Source organism: Leptosomus discolor, chromosome 8 (genome assembly GCF_034619465.1).
Source record: "Leptosomus discolor isolate bLepDis1 chromosome 8, bLepDis1.hap2, whole genome shotgun sequence".
Taxonomy (NCBI): domain Eukaryota; kingdom Metazoa; phylum Chordata; class Aves; order Leptosomiformes; family Leptosomidae; genus Leptosomus; species Leptosomus discolor.
Genome location: NC_141398.1, coordinates 29,433,201 through 29,456,723, shown reverse-complemented (window position 1 = coordinate 29,456,723; position 23,523 = coordinate 29,433,201). Strand labels below are relative to the sequence as shown.

General features: G+C 43.1%; 2 protein-coding genes across 4 annotated transcripts; one reads left to right on the top strand and one right to left on the bottom strand.

Annotated features, from left to right (window-relative positions):
- Positions 1–346: 346 nt before the first annotated feature.
- On the top strand, positions 347–2,822 carry LOC104340117 (tubulin beta-1 chain). 3 transcript variants are annotated; one of them, XM_086469547.1, is made up of 4 exons: positions 347–403; positions 1,056–1,164; positions 1,438–1,548; positions 1,762–2,822. In XM_086469547.1, exons 1-4 carry the CDS (start codon positions 347–349, stop codon positions 2,820–2,822), a joined length of 1,338 nt encoding a protein of 445 aa, XP_086325673.1. The 3 variants fall into 3 exon arrangements, with proteins under 3 accessions (XP_086325673.1, XP_086325675.1, XP_086325674.1); XM_086469549.1 differs by lacking the exon at positions 1,056–1,164 and having other exon boundaries at positions 347–380; XM_086469548.1 differs by lacking the exon at positions 1,438–1,548 and having other exon boundaries at positions 1,056–1,170.
- A 503-nt stretch (positions 2,823–3,325) lies between these two features.
- On the bottom strand, positions 3,326–21,157 carry BPHL (biphenyl hydrolase like). The gene is made up of 7 exons (XM_009950834.2): positions 21,057–21,157; positions 17,936–18,039; positions 15,240–15,406; positions 11,105–11,258; positions 8,661–8,792; positions 5,919–6,042; positions 3,326–3,413 (listed from the first exon to the last, which is right to left on the bottom strand). Exons 1-7 carry the CDS (start codon positions 21,155–21,157, stop codon positions 3,326–3,328), a joined length of 870 nt encoding a protein of 289 aa, XP_009949136.2.
- Between the last annotated feature and the right edge of the window lie 2,366 nt (positions 21,158–23,523).

Sequence of the window (23,523 nt, the reverse complement as noted above, 5' to 3'; positions counted from 1 at the left end):
TGGTTGTGGTTTTTTTCACTTTTTCAGCCTAAGATGTGCCATGCCGGCCTTCCTCCGGCCGGCTGAAGGTGAGGTTCGTCCGGCGCCTCTAGCCAGCCGCGCTCTGCCGGCGGAGCGGGCCGGGTTCGCACCCGCACCCGCACCCGCACCCGCTCCCGCACCCGGGCCACGCCCCGCCCCCCGCTGCGGGAGACAATGCCGCAGCCCCGCCCCGCCGCCCCCTGCCCATTGGCTCCACGCCGTTCCCGCATGACGTCACCGGCGGGGCGGGACGCGGCGCCCGATTTAAGGGGCGGCGCGGGGCGCGGCTGCTGCAGCGGCGAGAGCAGGAGAGGGCACTGGCACCATGCGTGAGATCGTGCACATCCAGGCTGGGCAGTGCGGCAACCAGATCGGCGCCAAGGTACGGGACGGGACCGGGGCGGCGCTTCCCGGTGCGGGGCCTCAGGGCCGCACCCCGCGAGTAGCGCGCAGCCCCGTCCCGAAGTGAAAAGCAGCCCGGGGTTTGCTAAGGCATGGCGGCTGTGGCTCCCGCGGCCCCTGCCTCCGGGAGGGCGCGGGCTGGGGTGGGACGGGGCTGCGCTCCGTCGCGGCCGTGCCCTCCTGCCGGCAGCCGCGGCTCTCCCCGCGCCGCCTCGCCCCTCTGCAGCCGCGGCGCTGGGTCCTGAGGGAGGGAACGAGAGATGCTTCAGTGCCACGGACAACCCCTCCTCCGAGGGTGCTGCAGGTGTTGCCATCTTCTCGTAGTGGCTAGAGGGTCTTAAGTCACCGCTAGACAATGGGAGAAGACCAACCTGAGATACCCGGGGATTGTCCTGCTATGATACAGGCTATAAAATAACTAATTTGCACTTTGGAGCCCCAGCTGCCTGTCTGCTTGTTCAGCTGCTGTGGCCAGTGAAGCCCTTCCACACTGACTCACCTTCCTCCCGGGCAGCTGCTCTGCTTTGCAAGGGAGTGGTCAGGGCCACGGCATGCACAGACGGCGCTGGGCTGTGTGATTGGCACCAGCCAGCTGTGGGGAGTAACTGCTGGTCTCCAAAAATTTCTTCTAGTTCTGGGAGGTTATCAGCGATGAGCACGGCATCGACCCCACAGGCAGCTACCACGGGGACAGCGACCTGCAGCTGGAGAGGATCAATGTCTACTACAACGAGGCTGCTGGTAAGTGTCTGCTTCCTCAGATGTCCTTTAAAAAACAGGGCAGACATGTCAGCTCATTGAGGCTGGAAAAAGCCCTGAAAAAGAGCTGTCATCTGCCAGCAACTCCTCTAAAGAGAGCTTTGTTCTCAGAATGGCTCTGATAACAGGGTAGTCTTGATTGAGACAGCATGTCTCTCTGGTGAAATGCGGGGAGGCGGAAGGGAACTCAGCAGATCTCCTTCAGCACCACTGCCGGCTGCGGGGCTGTAACACTGGCGCTGGTTCCTCCTGCAGGTAACAAGTATGTCCCCCGTGCCATCCTGGTGGACCTGGAGCCCGGCACGATGGACTCTGTGCGCTCTGGCCCCTTTGGACAGATCTTCCGGCCCGACAACTTTGTCTTTGGTGAGTGCGTGTGGGATGGAGGGGTCCCAAAGCGGGAGCTCTGTGCGCAGAAAAGGCTCAGAGCAAGCAGGTGGTGACCTGGGTGACCGAGTCCCAGTAGCACACAGTGGGGGTGGAAGAGAGGGGTGAAGCCCGTGGGGCAGGAGAAGTGGCACCATCTCAGTTCCTCCCTGGGGCACTAACGCAGCGCCTTGCTTCTGGTCTGCCCCGCAGGTCAGAGTGGGGCTGGCAACAACTGGGCCAAGGGGCACTACACGGAGGGTGCCGAGCTGGTGGACTCTGTCCTGGATGTGGTGAGGAAGGAGTCGGAGAGCTGTGACTGCCTCCAGGGCTTCCAGTTGACCCACTCGCTGGGTGGCGGCACAGGCTCTGGGATGGGCACCCTCCTCATCAGCAAGATCCGGGAGGAGTACCCCGACCGCATCATGAACACCTTCAGCGTCATGCCCTCCCCCAAGGTGTCGGACACGGTGGTGGAGCCCTACAATGCCACCCTCTCTGTGCACCAGCTGGTGGAGAACACGGATGAGACCTACTGCATTGACAATGAGGCCCTGTATGACATTTGCTTCCGCACCCTGAAGCTGACCACGCCCACGTACGGGGACCTCAACCACCTGGTGTCGGCCACCATGAGCGGCGTGACCACCTGCCTGCGCTTCCCCGGCCAGCTGAACGCTGACCTGCGCAAGCTGGCGGTCAACATGGTGCCTTTCCCCCGCCTGCACTTCTTCATGCCGGGCTTCGCCCCCCTCACCAGCCGCGGCAGCCAGCAGTACCGAGCCCTGACGGTGCCCGAGCTGACGCAGCAGATGTTTGACTCCAAGAACATGATGGCCGCCTGCGACCCCCGCCATGGTCGCTACCTGACGGTGGCCGCCATCTTCCGCGGCCGCATGTCCATGAAGGAGGTGGACGAGCAGATGCTCAACGTGCAGAACAAGAACAGCAGCTACTTTGTGGAGTGGATCCCCAACAATGTGAAGACGGCTGTCTGCGACATCCCCCCGCGCGGCCTCAAGATGTCCGCCACCTTCATTGGCAACAGCACGGCTATTCAGGAGCTCTTCAAGAGGATCTCGGAGCAGTTCACGGCCATGTTCCGGCGCAAGGCCTTCTTGCACTGGTACACCGGCGAGGGCATGGATGAAATGGAGTTCACGGAGGCCGAGAGCAACATGAATGACCTGGTCTCCGAATACCAGCAATACCAGGATGCCACTGCTGATGAGCAGGGGGAGTTTGAAGAGGAAGGAGAGGAGGATGAGGCATAAGTCCCCTGGTATCAAAGGAACTTCTGTAAAGCAGGCATGTGTACTGACTGACAGTTCTGATAGTGGTGGTGAAGCATGTTCTCTAGAAACTGTGTACCCAATTATCCTCTCAGCATTTGTAACTTTGACAGATTTCTCAATGTAACAGTTCTGAATCCCAGTTATTACAGTGTTTTTGTCCTTTAATGTTAAGAGCACATAAAGGCATGTATTCTAGATCATGTTTTCTGTCTTTCTTAACACCTGTATTGGACAAAGAACAGCCATTTGGCCTGTGTGGCAAGTAGTAAGTTTAAAGATATGTCAGAAATCTTGCAGCACAGTGGTGTGCTCTGATTCACTGAGGCTTACATATTCTCAAAATGTATGCTTCTCATGTAAATTTCTTTCATGTTTTTCTAACAGCACTCAAACATACCTGTAAGTTGAATGAAAATGGAAAGCCAACTAAAATTTCTAAACAAGACAAGGACAAACACCTCTAACTTGTTTTACAGTTTAAGTCAGTGTAGGAAATCTTCCACTTGTCTGTTGAAGTCCTCTGCAAAACGCAGGTGTAGATTATGCTTTCCTTCTGGCATCAGAAGGAACCTTAAAAGAGGAAAAAATCAAACACTGAATATACATTATATTCTGTGAGTATGACTAATTAAAATATTTATTGCCTTCTCCTTGCTTTTGATTACCCAAGCACAGAACTGAAGTAACTCCTGTTTTAAGTACTGTCCCTATATATGTGGTTCAGAATGTGAACCACAGCAACAGTTGAAGCAACAAGCATACTGCTTGCCCGGCTTCGGGGAGGATAAACTAAGCTTAAAACAATTTTTTGTGTCCTAGACCCAGTTTCTAGGAACCCTTCTGGTGGTCTGCAAAGAAGATAAGACTCCAAAACTTATATGAGCAGGATGCATCTTTGAAAGGTATGTGAAGTACCAGAGTCTTTCGCCTCTTTCAGAGAACAGTGGTTGTGCTGGGCAGTGAACACATTGAAGAGATTGCTACAGAAATGTATGTTTCTTGTCACCACCCAAACTTAGTTAGCATTTGAACTTCATCTAATCTCTCTGCAAAAAGACAGCCCAAACCCAACAACCATTCATTCACCTATTAAAGTAGGAAGGGAAGTCAGGACTTCAGCTATAACAAAAGCTTAGAAGGAATATCTGTGAAGAAGGCTAAAGCTTTGTAATACTGATATGAGCATGACTAGCCTAAAATGCTATGTGCCATTGCTTTCTATCTGGGAAAAACTCTATACATCAGGTATGTACTTCTAACACTACTTTTTTTTTTTAATACGGGGTGGGAAATTCTTTAGATTATTTTATCGTGCCACAGACTAAGCAGTTTCAACAGAGCTAAAGCCATCTTGACTGATACTTCGCTATGTTGCCTTCATGTCATCTAACACCCATGACAGCAAGGGTGGTCTTTCCTCTTTTGGTGGTGACCAGTGCTGTTTTTGTCTTGGGTAAAGGAGCAGTAATGTGTGATTACCACATACCCAGGTCTTCTAGCACTCCTGTCTGAATTTCATTAAGTCTCTTTCTTCAAAGACTAAGCAGCAACACAGATGCACAAATCCATAGCACTGTGTGCTATTTGCTACTGCTGTTAAGCCACTGTAATGCTACCTAGCTCTGGCCATACCATATAAACAGAGAACGATGGCACACTTTTACCATGAGAGAAACAAGCAATGTATCTGCACTACAATCAGCAAAAGCTTTTTCTACTGTACTACTAGATAAAAATCAAGGCAAGAAAAGCTGATTGTAGAAGCATGTGTTACTGAATGTACTGAATTTGAGGTTTTCCTTCTGCTTCACAATGGAACATGTCATCTGTGGCACAACAAAGGAAGAAAGGGGCCATGTACCTATGTATTAGTTTCTGAAAATACCATCAGTCTGATTTTTTTCTGATAAATACACATATGGGGGAACACTTCAGTGTGAAGACATGCAAAGAATCACTTTGTTTTATTGGATAGCAACTTATAACAGTGTTTCCTCCTCAATTTGTCTTCCAAAGAGAAGCTATACGATCCTTGTCTAGTTTTTATGATGGTTTGCCTTAGTCATCATCTGGAGCATTTCAGAGCTTAGTGAAACCTAACAGGATAAGTGTTCTGAGCAGGGCATGTGGGAGTAACTAGCTAGCAGACATGGAATAAAACATCTGCATGTGATTGTTAGGGAGGTCTCTTGGTCTCTTCTTTCCTGTGGCATAATGCATTTCTCTGAACAGTGGGGCTGACTTTGAGATAAACACTCAATTTTTCACAGAGATGACACCAATGAAAACAATTCCTTATACTCTACATTCATAAAAATGGGGTTTGTTCTCCTAATTCTTTTCTCCAGTGTTAATCATCAGCCTGTTATTAAGTAGTAATAGAACTCCTGAATTTGTGTGCAAATATATGAAGAAAATTCAACTGGTGAAATCCCAGCTTTTTATAGGAAGCATTTCTGGAATTTTCAAATGAAGCAGATGGTACCCTGAGATTTTTCTTGTTTATAAAGAAAAATCTCTGAGTATAGTTGTACATCTATTTTTTTTCTCATTCTGCTTTTCTTAAAACCACTGAAAATTCATGGGACAGTTGGAAGAAGAAAATCTTAGAGGAGGTTGTTCACATCAACATGACAGAACAAACACCAGTATCCTGTGCTTCTCTAATAACTGGAAATCTCTCTCCATTCAGAGCATCCGAGTTCACTGTTGTCCTGAACAGGACAGAAATGAGGTCTCCTGCAGCAAAAGGAATGCAATGGCCATAACAGAAACAAAGAAATTTGCTTGTTTTGATAAATATTAGGGAGTGGTTCTGTGTGTGAAGTGGAAAGAGGAAAAGGATCTTTCTTGGTTTCTCTTGGAGGACTTAAGGAGCTTATTAAAATACCACACTTTTTATATTGCAAGAAAGGTCCAGCTACACTGTTTGTCTTGTAACTTGCTAGGGAAGTTTAGAATAGCTCTGCCTATGGCAGAGCCAACTTGTCCCAATACTTTTTTTCTTACACTGTGAGTTTAAACTGCTTCATTTCTTCAACAATGGTTTATAAATACCCCCATCATATAACTTACCGAGAGCCTTTGATGTGCTTATGAATGTATTCTGCATGAGCCTGTGGAACCAAAGGGTCTTTCTGACCATGAATTATAAATGTGGGACATTTAACATCTGGCAGCAACTGTTGGCAGATACTACCTAGGGAGAAAATAAAGGAAGGTCATGCTTTGTTTTAAAATAGTATGAAAGACTGAAACTGCCTCTGTAAAGGACTGTGAACTCCACTGGGTTCTAGCTATTGCCTCTCCTTGTGGCTAGTGTGCAATTAATCTACAGAACTATGAAATCGGGATTATAACTAACATATATTTCTCCAAAATGTCACTTCACTGAAATTTGCTTCATTAATGGATACTAGCACAAATGGACAGAGCGAATGAAGTTCTTCTGTCCCACATTCCCTCCAGGTGCTCTTTGACTGTTCAAAGCAAAGACCCGCATCTCTTTCCTGGCTTTGTTCTTTTCAGGCTTAGTGTCTCATGGCCTTCCTGTTAATGCTACACTTTGTTTCCGCAGTTGTCAGGTCACAAGGTTTGCTACTTTTATCAACAAGTTAACTTTGGTTGCACTCATGCCTGTTCCACCTTCCAGACTCTTTGCTGTCTGCAAGGAATGACCATTTAATACAAATTGTACTAAAACTGTTCAAAAGTCATTCTTCCTGCTCATTCATCTTAAGGAACCTCAAGAGTAATTTTATGCTTACTAGTCTTTAATCTCACTAGAAGTAATTTTAATGTTTTTCCTTAAAGACTTTTCTATTTCCCACCCCTTCCCCTCTTTATTTTTCCCCTCATCCCTCAGTAACCCAGTTTCCAATTGCCTAACTTCCCATGCTCTCACAAGAGAATCTTTGGGCAAAACATACTTGATGAGTTTTAGGTTCCATTTATCTTGGAGCTAACTTTGTCTTATTTGTAGTTGCCTCCTTGCAGCTACCAATAGCTGTACAGTTAATGCTCATATACGCACACTTTCCTTGGCTCTAAAGTCATATGTTACTCCACAGAGGTTTTTTTCCAATTGTTTGGTTATTTATATAGTCTTAGTTTGCAGTTCTACTGGTTAAATATTTTCATTCAGAACATTTCACCCACAGTCCTCAAAGACCTGCACAAAAGTTGACTGGTTTTTAGAACAAATATCAAGTAAATTTATGTTATTTACCTAAGGATATTGTTGGCAGTCGAACTATTATTTTCTAGTTCCTAGTCCTAAAACTGTTCTGTACTATAACCACTAGGTTATATTTACTCCAAAAACATAGAACAGCAAGAAGAATCTTGAGTTTTGCCGCTTTATGCAACTTACTCTGTTTCAGTAATCACTGGCACCTTCTAAAAGTTCATTTCTTATGGCACTTCACACTAAAAGCTGTCCCATTTAGGACAAAAAGTCTATTTCTTAAAAAGACCTTGAGTTTTTGATCAACAAAGGCTTTGCTGTCCTCCTGTTATCTCTGTCAGGTTTTATTAACCCCTTTTCTTGTTTTTGTCATATCTGTACCTTTTGTGCAGCGTGCCTTAAATTTAATTCCAAGGAGGCCTGCTTGTTAAGTCACTCTCCCTAAGCTATGCCTGGAAAAAACCTGCAATCTGATGGTTGCTCATTTTTTTTTAACAAAAGTTAGGCTTCTCCCAATATCTGACCCAGTTACAGCATCTAAGTAATTCAGCTCCTTGTTACACATCTCCAGGTGGCTTCTTTTTCACACTCACTCCATCTCATAGTGTCCGAGGCATGTGCACGCAGTAAAAGGATGTCACAGTCACAGTTTTACCAGCCTGGGCTTTGGACTTAAGAATAAACTAGTTTTAAGGAGATGCATTCTAGAAAGGGTAAAATAAAATCAGGTCAGAATTTGCTACATCACTCTACTGGGAGAAATTCTAGTACTATGTTGCTGATCCTGCACCAAACTTTATGGAAAAAATACAAAATGAAGGAATGTTTTCCTTGTAGTACCTACTGCCTGTTAATGTATGTCACCTCCTGTCTTTCATTATGAGAGCTACAGGAAAATGTGTATAAGAGAATTACAGACTCCTTGTTTTACTTACGTATTTCTGCTTTAGGCAAATTAAAACCAATTTTCCTCTGAATTAAAACAGAACTGCAGGTTAGTATTTGTGGTATCCGTGGCTGTAAAAGTCTATGTAGAATAATTGCAGAACTCTTCAGAGATAAGCATTTAATAATTATATTGTCTCGTTTAACTATTCTTTTTGGATTTTTAAAGACTTAAGCTGTGGCACTAGTGTTTTTTAAATGTATTTTGTTAATTCTGAGTTCTCGAAATCTGAACTTACTTCTTTTTTAACTCGTATGCTACTAGGTTTGAAATAGGGCTTCAGCTCCTGTTCCCAGAAACTGGAATGAACATGCCTCACTTTTGGGATATTTTAACAATGTTACCAAGAGCTAATCCTTTGACAGTGAGAGAAGAAAAAAGCTTGAGTAGAATCCCTCTTGTTCAGTCTGCACAAAAGCAATGATTTAATAATGTAGTTTTGTGGTGGAACAAGAGGAGAGACTCATCAGCTAATGCTGCCCATAAATGTGTTTTCCTCCTGTACCTTGCTGGTTCTGTGAACCATCTACAAAGTAATTGCTTTATTCATCAGTGTGAATCAGACCCAGCTTTTAATGCCATACGCAGAGTCCTCCCTTTACTGGCTGCTAGGGGAACTGTTAGATTTTTATCCAGAACTGTCTGCTACTATAACTCCTTCAGTTTTACATTGTAAAAGCCTTACCATCTGATTTTTCAGCAAAGCGAGATATTCCATCTACCCAAGCCTCACAGGTTTTTGCAAAGTACTTATGTCCATACATCTCTTCCAGTGGTTTCTTGACCTTCTCACTCCATTTTGTAACATCTCGGATGCCTACATAAAATAACATTGGAATATGTTAAGTCCTTTCCAGCAAGAAGACATAACCCAGTACTGTCAACACCTAATATAAGTAAGTTTTTGATCCAGTTTGCAGATGTTTATTTCTAACTTGAAACTGCACTGAATGGTTTTAAATAATTCATAGTATGGAAAGGCTATAAAAAAAATGTAGTTTTATGATCTCTGCTGGGGTCTTTCTGAGCTGCAGAAGACCATCTTATTGTTGTGGTCACAAGGAACAACAGGAAAAAAAAAATCATTAAAGGACTCGGTCCTAAAACTTCTGATGTTTGTTTTTGGAGGGCTTGCAGAAGAGGAGCTCAAGGAGGTACCTTGTGTTTTAAAAGGGGACTCTTTTATAATAGCGTGCCAGAGCTGGCAATTCTTTGTTACATCCTTCAGCTTTTTGCTTTAGCTCATGGATGGAAGCTCTCCCATGGCTCCTACCAATATTCAGAGGAAGGAAGATCTTACTAATGCATTCCAGGAGGTTGACATCATGGTACATTTGCCATAATCTTACAGAAAAGCAAGTAACTCTACTTAGTAGAGTCCTGTGACTCATGGCAGGCTAAATCTGTACAAATAATCTGACATTCTAGTTATTTATCAGATTTACGTGTTTTTTTCACCTAAAATTTTCAGTACTGCTCACAAACCAGATACTCACAAGGGTGACTTTCACTAAACTGTATTACACCTGTATAGCTTTGTATCGATAAAGCCCAAAATAATGTTGGCATAGCAGAGAATCTGAAACAGACCTGAAAAGTACTGAATTACAAAACAGCAATATGTGCCACTAGCAAAGCTTTTAATTGGTTTCAAATGGGAATTAAGGGAAGAAAAGATTAAGGTGTTAAATAACAAAGAGAAACCTGTCCAGCCAAATGAGCAAGGTAGGAGTGACTGAAAGTGTTTTATAACAGCATCTGATTGGAAATGAGTTTGCTCACCGCAGGCTAGCTGTTACCCTTATGGAATCTACTGTTTTATCCTTGTGGCTGGCCTTAATTTAAAAAAAGGTGGGGGGTGAAGCCAACGTTGAAAGGACACAGATACCAAATAAACACTTTTCTCTCCTGCCAAATCCTCCACTGCAGCTGAGATGCACTAATGGGCCAGTTGTGGAAGGCTTGCCCTGCTACTCTGAGTTCCATCACCCAGAGAAAGATGTTGAAAGCAGCAGTCCACAAAGAGGCCAAAGGTCGGCATTGCTGTGGGTGCGCTGTGTAAAGTAAGACTTTTTTTATCATCATTTCATTTTAGCCTGTTGGCTGTTACTGACATGCAGTACATAATTATATAATAAAAACTTCATACATATAAAAGCATGTGAAGAAATAAAGCAGCACTTCTACAGAGGTAAAAAGCATTTTGCTTACTGAACTGAAAAATATACTAGTACTGCTACCAAAGAAAGTGCTTTAGTGCAGGTAAGTATGCATGTGCAATACATACACTTGTAATTTAGCTGAAGCCAGGCAGATTTCACAGCTGGTATAAATCAAACTCAAATCTCTTAAAGGAAACTATACTGGGTTAAATTCGTTGAGAGCTTGCATGTTTAACTCTTAATTTCTAATTTCAAAAGGAAATTTCTGAGTTCACCAGCAGTTTTTGCTATTTTCCTTTAGAGAGACAAGTGATCACATTCTATTTCATATGAGTCGAATAATGATCAGAAATCCCATGTTTCTTTACTTTGCAAAGGTTCTGTAACCACAATAATTAACTTTAAAGGAATGCAAATTAGAAAGGTATCCTGGGACACTTACTTGAATGATTCATTTGCTTCCTGAACTCAAATGGTAAGTTATGAGCTTGTTTTCTTACTGTCTATGTAATTACATAGGCCCTGGAGGCAGAAGCTGTTATGTGCCAGCCCAGTGACTTTCCATGGACGTTGTTTAAAGATTGTACAAGACACGAGAAAAGAAATTAAGCCTGGGGTCAATAGTACTATTTGGAATTTATTTTTAGGAATTTGTTACAGCAATAAAAAAATTTACTTTGTGAAAACTACTGATAAGCTATTATAACTCATGCTTTTCAGCAGTGTAAGTTGGTAAGGATCTGTTAAAAAGTCTATTATATTACTCCTAGGATAATTGTTAGGGAGTTTCTCACAATGACTTTAATCTCTCCCTATACTTAGCAACTTGGTGAATTCTGTGTCCTGTTGCTTTAGGTTTGTTGTGTCCTCAACTCTGTCTCCTCTTAGCTGTTATATGACTAAGATCCTTAGGTCAAGAAGAAATGAAAATAATTCTTTTAGGATACGATATTCAGTTTGTACATACCATTATAAATTCTCACATCCTCTTGAGTAACGCTGGCATTTGCTCCCCAGACAACCAACTTGTGGATAAGAGTTGGATATTTTGCGGCTGCAATGAGTGCCGTAATTCCACCATCACTCCACCCCAGCAAAGAAAACTTCTTAAATTTCAGTGCCTTGATTTGTACAAGAAAGTTATATGCTGGTTTTAAAAACAAATATCAAATATTTCCTGAAAACTAACAGTACAGGTTTAGACACAACACTACATAGTTGAACTTTAGTTAGCTTTCATAATTAGAAAACATAATTTTCCTGCTATACGTAAAAATATTTAAGAAAATATTTAGAAACAAGGAATTATATCTGCCCTTCCAATTTTCTACAACTATTTAATGAAGAGGCAGTAGTCATATTAGAGTCTTGCTGCATTTAAAAAAGCCCTCTCGAAATTAAGAAATGTTTATTTACCACAGAGTAAGGACCTTTTCAGAGAACCTGATGGTATCAAGAATCTGTGGATTCTCCTGGTATAAAGTTGGCAAAGACTGTCATAGTGTGGGATGGTTGGTAATCCAAGACCAAGATGAACTTAAGAAAAAGAAAAGTTTAAGACTTGAAAAACTGAACCCAGTGATCTAATTTACTCATGCAAAAAAAAAAAATCTGCTCTGTAACAACAAAAAAAGTGCTTAAAGTATTTGGTACAGGATTGTATCAAATTTTAGTGCCTAATCCACATTTTCTGAAGCTTTTAAATATACACTTTAAATGTTGCTTCATGGTGAATTGAAATTCAAAACATTAACAATTAAATATCTCCTTCTCAAAATGGAAATCTCAGGGCAAAAAATGACAACCAAGACCTTAATTCATTCTGACTTGTACAATACTTTTCCACTAGAATTTGAAACTCTTGTTTCCTCATATACCATGATCTGTGGTAGGGGGTACAGGCAGGGATAGGAGATTTTGTGTGTGTGATGTTCAGTGGGCAAAGGGTGGGGAAAGTAAACACACTCAGGAGCAAATGCATCTGAAGGTTGTACAGGGACGATATTCAATGGTTAAGCTGTATTTGCCATTTTGCACATAGAAGCCTCAGTTTGTGAACTCTTCAGCAAACAAACACCAAGGCTTCAAAGGGGTTGTTTTTTGTTTTTTTTTTTTCCCAGAAATTACAGCCTTTTAGATATGATTAAGGAAGATATTGTACTTTTGGAGGAAAAAGAGCAAGTTAGTTGAATGAGTTGTTTTGGCGCTTGGTGTTTTGTTGTTGGAAGTCCAGGCCTGCTTTCTTTGGACAGAAGAAAGCAAAAATGCAGGCAATGAAAGAAACTACTACAGAGAGAGAAAAAGCAGTTTCTAGTCTGCTTGTAAACTCAATGCCCAAGTGAGGCATAACTTTATCAATCAATTCAATACCCAGCAAACTTCTATCACTGTAAGGCTTTTGTGGTTTTGGCTTCTTCCTTGGTATTAGGCTCACTGTAGTGTTGCTCAATATTAGACTTCACTCTGCTAAGCTATAATTACTAAACAGAAAAGAAATAAGGTAGGGGAAAGGACATGTTAAGTAAGAGCTGACAGCAAGAAAAGAGAACCTTGAAGTTTAGCAGCTGGTCACAAGCTGGCCCTGGCCTGCCGAAAAAAGTTATGTGACCAACTTTCAGTATTGTGCTGCTGAAGAGTTACTGGTTCTTGACATGTTTCGGGAGTGGGTAGCAGTGCTTATAAGGCTTCAGTTTTTGCTGTTGCTGCTGCTGTTCCCCTACCACCAATAGTAAATTACGGATCTCAAAGTCGGCTGATGGGTGGAATAGCTGATTAAAATATTTGTTCTTCATGCCAGGTTATTTGCCAGTGCTTCAGCTGAGATCTATTTGCCTCCAGTATTTCTCTTGTTTACTAGCCATTATCTTCACGCATTCTTTGGGTTGTCTCAGGATGCCTTTCCAGCAGGAGAAATTTAATTTATCCTTTGCAGTCTTCCAAAAAACAATGTGATGTAGCAGATGTGTTGGATATGGTATGCACATTTGCTTGCTTTAATCTTGAACCACTTACAGTACAGGCCTCTACCTAACATTGGCAACAACCTGAGAGCTCGTTGCACATCTCAATTCTGTGGGTGGCTTTGTGCTGGCTTTACCCTGCAAGTGAACAAAATCTCTTTTGAAATCACCTCCTCCATCCAGGCCCATGTAAAATGCAATCAAATTATCATATGCTGTGACAGAAGTAACTTACAACAGTGAGTTGCAATACCACAGCGCTCTGCTTTCATTGGATCACAGGGAGTATATCACAAGTAAGGACTGCAGTTGATCTACAGAAACTTGGGGAGGACCAAGCTCATCCTTTAGCTAGGACAGCAGCTCTGAAGAGTAAGAACCTCTTAAATATCAACAGTAATTATGTCCATTATGATTGTTTTAATGCTGTTGGCCTTTGTTAGCATTAGACATTAGGATGGAGTGTGACAAAGTGGACTTATTTGCATTATACTCCTTTTATTTCAAGCAAAATCCTTCACAGGACAAATATGGTGATACAGAGCAGTGTCCTCTGCATCAAGGTGCTAAATACTCTGCAGAATTTCAGCTTTTGTTATTTCACAGAAACCTTGCAGCACTCACAGCTCCAGCAGAGACACCAGAATCTGAAGGAGCCTAGAATAAAGGTTCTGAAGGCTCACCTATACAGATGGTTTTTTTGGCCAAGTATAGGCCAGGTGATGTATGTAAACCATACATCATTATAAAGTCCTCTGCAGGAGTTATGACTTTGTTTTATTCTGGAAATCCTCGTTGGGATGATTCCTTGGGATTTACGCTATCCTTTGTTATGCTAAAATAGAAGCAAGTTACCCATGCTTGGGAAGATTTTAATAATTTGTTGTTATATGCTTATACCAATAAACATCTTCAAAAAAGCAGGATGCTATGTCTCATTTGTTTTGGCAGCTTTTAGAGATTGACAGGCTACTGTCCTGTTTGTCTGGAAGGTACGCGGTTACATATTCTTTCAGGGCGGCTTGGTTTTCTATTTTGCATTTATTATTTTTTGAACAGAGGCAGGAAAGGGGGTTACAACCACTTAGACTGAAAGTTTGTCACCTATCCATGGCAGCATCTTTATTTTCTTTGTTAGCATCGCACAAGAAATCAGTGATTTACAGTGCAGAGAGACTGCTTTTATGGTTAGAGGGCAAAACCGTGTCTTAAACCCGATTCTGCTGTCAGACTTACTTTGCTTCACTATGCAGAGTACTCCAGGAAGGTTGCATTTCCATTTTCAGATGGGTTTCTGCAAGGTTACTGCTTATTACAGAAATGCAGTTGGATTGACCGTCTGAATCTTGTCTCATATTTTTGGAATTTTAATGCTCTGCCAACTTTCTTAACATGGCCAAAGAGACTGTATAGCTTAATGTAACAAAGCCAAAATATTAGTTAAAACTAAACCGGAGAATAGCATTAACACTTACAGGATGGAATAAAAGAGGAATGCAGAAACAGAGATTTGAAGTACAAAATTGTGCAAGATGGAGAAATAATAACAGCTTTAGGTCATATTCTTTATAATCACAACAGCTGTATTAGTTATTGAGATCTGGTGTGATCACAGGAACTTTTCAACTTCCCACAAAAATTATTTCAGTAATAAGCTGTAAAATGCAAAGTGTCAGGTTCATTTTTAGAATCAAATGTTTCTTGAAATGGCTTGCTCAAGGCAAAATGCCAAGATTCTATTAGCTAGAAAATTTCCTAAGAGCCTTTCACTACTGTAAGCCCTTCAGTTAAACCATTTAGCAAAGACTTTGTTTTTTATACACGCTTTACCTAAACTTACATGGTTCTTTTGGCTGCAAATCAATTAGGGCAGGGTCTTGGAATAAACCCATATTGCTTTATAATTAATTCCCACTGCTGAACCTCTATGTATATTGCAGAAGAGATGGAAGACAAAAATATTTTCCAGAATAGCATACATCTGCTCAGTTTTAAGCCTTCATTTGTATGCTCTTTTGCATAACTTGCTGTCTGCTGGAAACAACCTGCTTAACAGCACTCTTCCTCCTTCTCAAAATTTAAGGAAAATATCTTCTAATATATATATATATATAAACAAAAACCATCTCAGAATACGTTTACCTGCATAAGATCCACAGCATCTTTTGCATCCCTCTCAAAGAAATCTGGAGGAAAATCTCGAGATGGAGGAATGGACTGTCCATATCCCCGAGGATCCCAGGCAACAATTGTGAAAAGCTGCTTATTCATAGACTTAAGCTGTGGTCCAAAATCTGTTTGACCACTCCCTGAAACATCATCATTTTTCAGTTATAGTAACCACCACAATACATACATAGTATACATGCTCTGAATGTAAACCTGGGGAAACTTGTATCTTAATTCTAAAAAGAGATTATCCATCAGCTGAAGTACACTTTATCTCTAATTGTAACTAACCAATGCAACTGTCAGACAGCAAGTACCACAATAAAAATCTTTGTCTGCAAATTGTCTGCAATATGCCCAGAGTAAACCATTTCTGGTAGGTAGGTAAGCTTATCAAAAACTCTGCTCTACACAGATGCTTTAATATTAAACTGAGTTACCTGGGTAGGGATTTATCTTTAACATATTTAAAGCATTAGCAGGGTCATTGCTGTTCATCTGGACAGCACAGGTGAAAGTGAAAGGGGAGGAATATACTGACTCTAGCTACAAACTGTAGGTGAAAAGCACTGTGTGAGACAGTTCTTATTTGATAAAACACTTCTATGGCAATATTGGTGCTTAAAGCTGAGCTTTAAATACTTCGTTGCCTGAGGAGACAGTGGTGACACAAAAGCACAAAACTGTAACTTGACTTTTCTAATATGTATGTTACCAAAATACAGCAATTTTTCTGATGCAGAACAGTTTCTTTTATTGATGGTTCAGACCTTCAAAGGATTACAAAATTAATTACTCCAGTCTACTGCACTAAGATGTCTGTGAACACTAGCATGAAGGCAAGACTGCAATTCTTATTTGCATTATGGCCATGTGGTAACAGTATCGCATGCTACTTGATTAATACCTGTTCAGATCTAATATATTATATTCAAATGATGTAAATCAAATATGAAATTTACTATCTATGATTACATTAAAAAGATTGTTTAAGGGCATATAAGTTTTGTTTTGTTTACCTGGAGAAATATGTCCTCAGATACCTCCTCCTATACCATCGACTAGTCTAAATGATAAAAGAGGCTGTATATAGAATGTCACAATGAGCTGACTACAGCCTGACATGATCTCTTCTCTCTTGCAACACTAATTACTAGCTAGAGTCAGAAGAAAAATATCAAGTTATTTGAAAAATACCAATGCAAAATGATTAATATTAATCACGTTTTCTTCCATAGGCTTTGTACGAATTTCTGCACTACCATGCATATGCTTGTTACACTACATTTTTTGTAACTTAAAAAAAAAAAATCCACAAGGCTGAAAGCATACTCGAATGCTGTGTTTTCTCAGTACCTTTCTAGTTAGAAAGAGAAACGTGACTTCTGTTTTAATGAAGTTTACAAACAGTCTAGAGACTAATTAATTCTGTTGAGCTAAAAGTGCTTATCTGGTTGCCACGACACACTTATTAGTCTGCTAATACAATATATTGAAAACTTAGTACCAGTACAAAGCGAAGAAGTATGTGACAGAATGTAAAGCTCACCCCTACGTGTTGCCCAAAAATATTAAACCATAAACTTAATAATGGTAAAGATGCTAAGCCTAACTATTACTGTTTGTGACAATGCTAACTGAACAATAGCAAGGTACACTGAATAGTAATAATAATATTACTCACAACTAAAGAAATACATTATTACTACTTAAAGAGTTAGCATTGGCCACAGGATTACTAGTTTCAAAAGCTGTTTAAAATTAATAGGTTAAAACATACGACTACTAAAGCACCCCTAGCATTAACTTTTTTTCACCCTCCCCATCGGAATTCTTTGAAAGAAAGAACCACTTCACAAAGACTTGAAAATGTTGCTGCCATGAAGAACAAATGTTTCCTGCTCTTTAGTTCTTGACATTCTATCATCTTGATCCAGCAATTCAGTTAAGCATGAGCTCAACTCTGAGCACTGTCCTACTGACAGCCTGCCATGAACTGCTAGTAAGTCTGATTGGTTCTTTAGAACTGCGAAAACCCAGGAAAAAAAGCCTGTGTTAATTTTAAAAGGTTGTTATCAAATGATGGACAGATAGCACTTAGCTAGCAGAACCTGTTTTCCATCTCAGAAAGCCATTGAGAATCTTAATGATGTTGCCCTGAATAACTAAAACATGGAAATGCATCTTTAAGCAAAAACAGGTCTCAACTGCGCCTTTTTCACTATGATAATAAACTGCAAGTGCTGCACTATGTCTATTAATTCAACAGGAATGCACCTAGTTTCTAAACAGGAATGCATAATTCAGTCTGTGTAACAAATATAGCTGACCTGATTTCCCCTCCCTGTTATTTTGCACCCTGTGTAGCTATTTGCCGCCTGTGCTGGACACCCCCTTTGCTCAGTTAAATCCAAAACTGGGAGTGACTATTACACAGTCAATACATTGTATAAAAGGTGCCTGGTGAGATAAATGAAATCTTTAAAAAATGTTAACTGACTGCAATAACTCTGCCTTTTCCTATCTGTTGTAAGTGTAGCGATTTGTTTAATGACAATGCTCCATAATCAGGTTTTGAACATAATACAAAATAGTTTTGCGCATTCTAGCTTGAGACTGGATGGTAAAAGAGGTGGTTGCTCTACAAAGATAAGAGAAAATCTCCAGACCTAGCATTCCGGGAAGCAGAAGAACTGCATGGCTTCCTTCTCCTGTCTGCTGATAATGCAGGTGGACTCCATTCACTTGGATTTTGGCAGATGTTATTGAAGTACTAGGGATGGGGGGAGGGGAGACAAAAAGAGAAACATTCAGACAGTTAATTCTCATTAATATATGGTCATTCAAGGAATACAGAATAACTACTTTTTCTAGATACTAACAACAATACAGTGAGATTTAAATGGGTCACTTGCTTTTCACGGGTGCATAGAACACTAAATGAAAAACTTGTCAGGAGCAGAGCAGTTGTGACCACTGTGTAGCATTTGTACTTAGGTTTCACAAACGTAGTTAAATTACTTAAGTTAAAGGGGAGGAAAAAAAATTCTTGACTGTGCAACAAGGGGAACACAAAAGCAGGTACTGAAATATATTGAAGGAAATGTATTAGAGAAGAGAAATCTCATTCTGTCACAACGTAACTTTTGAAATGGTTGGTGTTCACCCTGTTGTTACTAAACCGAGCCTCTCCATCTGCCACAGAAACCACAATCTATTGTTATGGTTCCTCATGAACCAGGGGGTCTACAATGAAAACGACCTTGCACTGAGATGAGGGTGGAGAAGAAGAATGTGATAATAATATATCTGTCAGTGCAATCTCAGCAGGATATAATGCTTCATTGGAAAATATCACATGACCAAAGAACCCCACCCACTAAAGAGGTATCACAGAAACTGACTGCGTAAGCCCCGACCCTCAAACCCCTACATTAACCTTCAGTACAACGCAAGACATGTAAAGGCAAACAGGTAACTCGAGATACTGTGTCTGGACACAAACACCTAGCGAGAAAGCAGAAGCTGCACAGATTGGAGGTACCTTCTTAACAGTATAAACCCTTGTATCTGTTCTCCCAAGAAAATTTGTGCCTTAATGGTTGCAAGACATCTTTTCAACTGATTTTATTTAAAGGTAACAATACAATAAACATTTTGCCGTTTGGTTGCCTAATGGTTAACTCTCATTCCCTGCACCTCTTGGTTTACCTAGATTAAATATTCTTGCCTTATGAATTCAATCAATGTAAATTTCACACACATACAAAAATGCTGCTTTCCAGTCTTATATGTAACAATAATCTCTATTCCATGATACACACTGTGCAACCTATTAAAAATTCAATTTTAACATATAAATTCTGAACTATTTACAGCATGTAAGCATAGACCCACCTGTACAGAGTTTAAAACGGTGGATTAAAGGTAAAAAATCCCACAAACTCAAACCCTTCTCATAAGGAAAATTAAAATGAACAGTAGCTTGCAAACTCAGGTTCCTAACACATAAGTGCCAGTTAAACCGCAGAACCTGTTCAACACAAAGCCATTTGGATTTTATGTAAAATCTTGGTCTACATAACTAGTCATACTACATGCCTAAATATAAGCTGTGACTGTGCAGAAGCCCTTTCTACCTGTGTAGATCCAGTCTGAAAACTGGAGTGCAAACGTAGACCTCTGGCAAGAATACAGCTCAAAGAAACTCATTGCGTCGTTATAACTTCAGTGCGTTTTGCTGAAGTGTTCTGCAAATACGATTCAAGGGATTATTTGACTGTAATGCTGAGTCCATATATCACACCTGATGTGGAATTCTGAATTGTAGCATTCAGATGGCCTTTTTGAATAACTGAATTTTACTTTTTTCTATTTATAAAAGAAAATGGGGTTTTCTTTTTTTTTTCTTGATATATCATCTTTTCATTTGTCATTCAACAGGTTATTTTATCATAGCTCTCACCACAGCAAATAAGCGCCTTGCTCTTACTATGTTTTATAGAAATATGTGGTCGGATTTTTGGCCTCTGATTAATGACAAAAGCATTTCCAGTTCCTAAGAAAACAGAAATAATCACCATTTTGTCACCTTTTAAAAAAAAAGTGTTACTAACATGCAGTTTTCATAGACAAGGGATGTATATTCTGCTTTCCTGATTCAGATGCTAGATTGGTTTTTTACACGGTTCTGCATTTTTTAGGATTAATTATTAACATCAGGGGCTTGAGAATTTTGCTGAGTTTGTGATGATTTTCTATTCTTGGATTGTGCCTCAGTGTAGGGTTCAATGAAATCCAGGAGTTTCACAAAGACAGTGTTTTCAATAGTTTCTGGACTAAGAACAAATGAGCTGGGTTTTTTAATGTGCTGAGAAACTGTACTGGAACGGGCTACACCTAAAACAGATTTGGTCTTCCTCAGACCAAGTTTCTGCGAGCCTAAAATCACTTCAGTAGGCTTGTCAGCACAATGAATTCACTTCTGTCAAGTTTCCATAAAGACTGCATTTTCCATTGGTTGGCACAATCAGAAACCATGTTAAAACAGACAAACAAAAAAACCAAAAAAACCCCACTATTGTGTGACTGAATTACTAATGCTTAAATTGATCGCCCTTTGAGAAGCATTGGATACATACTGCCTATGTTTACCAAGACAGTACAGATGCAGAATAGGCAGGTTTTGTACTGTGCCTTGTGGGAGGCCACACTTCACCTCATACTCTGTAGGACTGCAGGTTAATCTAGGAACTACCTTTCTGTTCCAGCTACAATACAACCTAGTATTTATCTGTGTGAGGAAAAAAAACCAAAAGCGATGTCTGTGTTCCTTAATAGGATTTACAGAATAAGCAGTATTATATACATTACACATACATATTCTCTTCGCAACCGTGGCGACCTCCAGGAAACACCTTATCCGTAGGTGGCAGAGAATCGGGTCGTTCAGCAGCATGTCCTGCCTTGCCGGGGGAAAATGGACTCGCGGAGAGGAGGGTGACAGACACGAACGAGAAGGGACTGCAGGTAAGGCAAGGGGTCTTCCCTCCCAAGCAAGACGAACCTCCCCGCCTAATGCACCTCCGAGTAGTACCAGCGTCCTCGCCTTGTCAACCTCCCAAATCTAGGGTACACCCCCTCTGCTCAAACCCTTTGTTCACTCCCTGCCCCCCGCCCCCGCGGGGACACCCACCCGGGCCTGCCAAATGTCACCTTCCGCGAGTCCCGGGCGGAGGGGAGGGACGAGGCCTCAGGGCAAGGGGGCAACGAAGCGGCTGTGGTTTTTACCCGTAGGAGGCGGCCGGTCCCCGGGGCGTGAGCGGCGCGGCCCGGGTGGGCGGCTGCAGCAGCAGCGCCCGGAGGGCCCTTCCCGCGCTCCGCCGAGCCATTTTGCCCACCGAGGCCGCCCCGCCTCCCCAGGAGGGGAGGACTCTTCTCCCCTCCCCGGCGGGGCGGGCTGCCGCCCTGCCCTGTCAGCTCCGCGCCGCACCGGTGCCTGGAGGCCGCGGCCTGGGCAGGCCGGAGCTGCCCATCAGCGGGCTGCGCTGGGCGCTACGGTCTCCCCGCCGAGGGAGGGCACTGCGTGCTTCTGCCACCCTCCGGGCGCTGCAGCCCGTGCCCTGGGAAGCAGGAAAGGTCCCGAGCAGCTCCCAGCCCAGCGGCCTACGCGTCACCCCTGAGGCGTGAAGGGGGACGGCAGGCGGCACCCCCCGTCCGCTGCCCGCGCTCTGATTGGCGACCCCCGGTGTCACTCAGGGCAGGGCCGTGTGCCATCAGCCGTTGCTGAGAGGAGCGTTTGGCGGCTCGGCGCCCCGCCCCGCGGCGGTGGTTGGCGGGCGCTGCGGCGAGGGAGCCGCGAGCGGACGGTGGGCGCTGTCGCCTCTCCCTCCTCCCGAGTCATTTCCACACACGCAGCGCGATCCCTGGTCCCGGCGGCGACGCCCAGAAGGGCAAGCGCTGCCCTGCTTGAGGGCGGGAGGCGGGGGCTCCCCTCAGGGCCCTGCCCTTTCCTGCCGGCTCAGGAGGGGAACGCAGCCGATCACCTGCCGGCAGCTGCATTCCAACCGCCGGCTGTGTCCGGGAGCAGGGCACCGTGAGCACCGCCGTCCTCTGCGGGAGGCGGGGATCCACCTCGACACAGCTCTGCCTGAGGTGTCTGCAGGGAGTGAAGGCCCTGCCCTGGATCGAGACAGAAGGGAGCAGGTCGTGAGCTGCACCTCCGACTCTGCCCATGATGCGAGAAGCTCCATCGACTGCGAGAAAAGAGAATAAGACGTGGCGGTTCTGTGACTCCAGGTCTGCCTGGAGAAAAGCTCCCTGCGCAGCGGGGGCGGTTGGGACAACGAGGGCAGCTCGGGGGACTGCAGCTCCCCTAAGGCAGCGTCTTCGGCATGCTGACCCCAGGCCCTCGGTGGCAGAAATCAGGAACTCTGCCTCATCGCCATTTTTGGTAGTGACTGCTTGTGGGGAAAGCACATGTTCCCTGGCCAAGGGCTTTGGCCTGGCAAGTGCCCACGCTACGAGGGGCCAGCCACCTCTGGAGCAGCCAGATTGCCTTTGTTCACCATGGCACTTGGTTGCAGTTTCTTCTAGACCTCCTCAGAAGTTGCTCGTAAAGCACCAAGGAGACTGCCTGCCTGCCTGCCTGGCTGCTTTCCGAGTGTGGAGGAGAGTGACCAGCCTGAGTCACAGCCAGCTAAGGTGATGGTGGAGAGGGCTGTGAAGGTAGTGAGGAAAGTAGTAGAAAGCTGTAGAGCTGGTACCAGGTTTGAAACAGACCTAGGAAACAAGGTGTACTGCCTTATTCCTGGGTGACAGGGACTTCCTCAAGACAGGTCAGTGTTACATGTTCACTCCAGCCTAGTGGGAGCTCAGTGATTGCCCTGGGAGTGAATAGATGTCAGCCTTCCCACTCCATTGCCATTTGTTTGCATGGGACCTAACAAGTTTTAGAGGTGTGACAGTTGTAACAAATCCCAGTGCATAGAGATTAACTCAATTGTGTGTGCATACTGGCTCAGTTTATCCCCTGAGCAGATCAAACCATTTAAGATTAAGGTCTTTAGTATGGCTAATTACAAGCAATCCGTCATCAGGACAAGCTGCCTTCACTCTTGCTCAGTGCAATCTACAAGCCCCTACAGTTTCCTTTGGCTCTTAGGTCACTTTCAGAGACTCATCTTTTCTGTGAGTGTCACCGTATACATTTCGTTCTGGTCGAGAATGACTGGAGGTGATGGCTGACTATTCTGTGTTTAGGAAAAAGAGGTAGCTTGTTTTTTTGCTACACAAACTGAGGTTTTTTACTGAATTCTGGAAGGGGGACAGAACTGCAGAACAGTGAGATCTTTCAATCTACTAAATTGCAAAGACAGAGTAGTCTTCTGACTCTGGTTGAACAGAAAATGCGTATCTACAATTTTTGTACTTCCTCAGGTTATAGAAAATCTAGAAAAGACCTAGTCAGTTACTGACATAGTGGGTCCCTTGAGACATACTGGTACATCAGGCGGAAAGACTAAATCCAGGTCTCCAGAGGCATTAATTTTGCCCATGCATGGGATTCTCTTATCTGGAGCAGAGATCCCATAAAAGACAGCAGAATCATTGCTGTAAGTGGGACTTTAACTCTGGAGCTTTCAAGGAGGGACTCATTTGTCAGGGCCATCAGGGCACTAATAGGCTTTAATGGCCATGATCAGCCTCAGCGGGGATCCCCCCACACCCTCTACTCATGGGCCCAGGAGCCTCATTT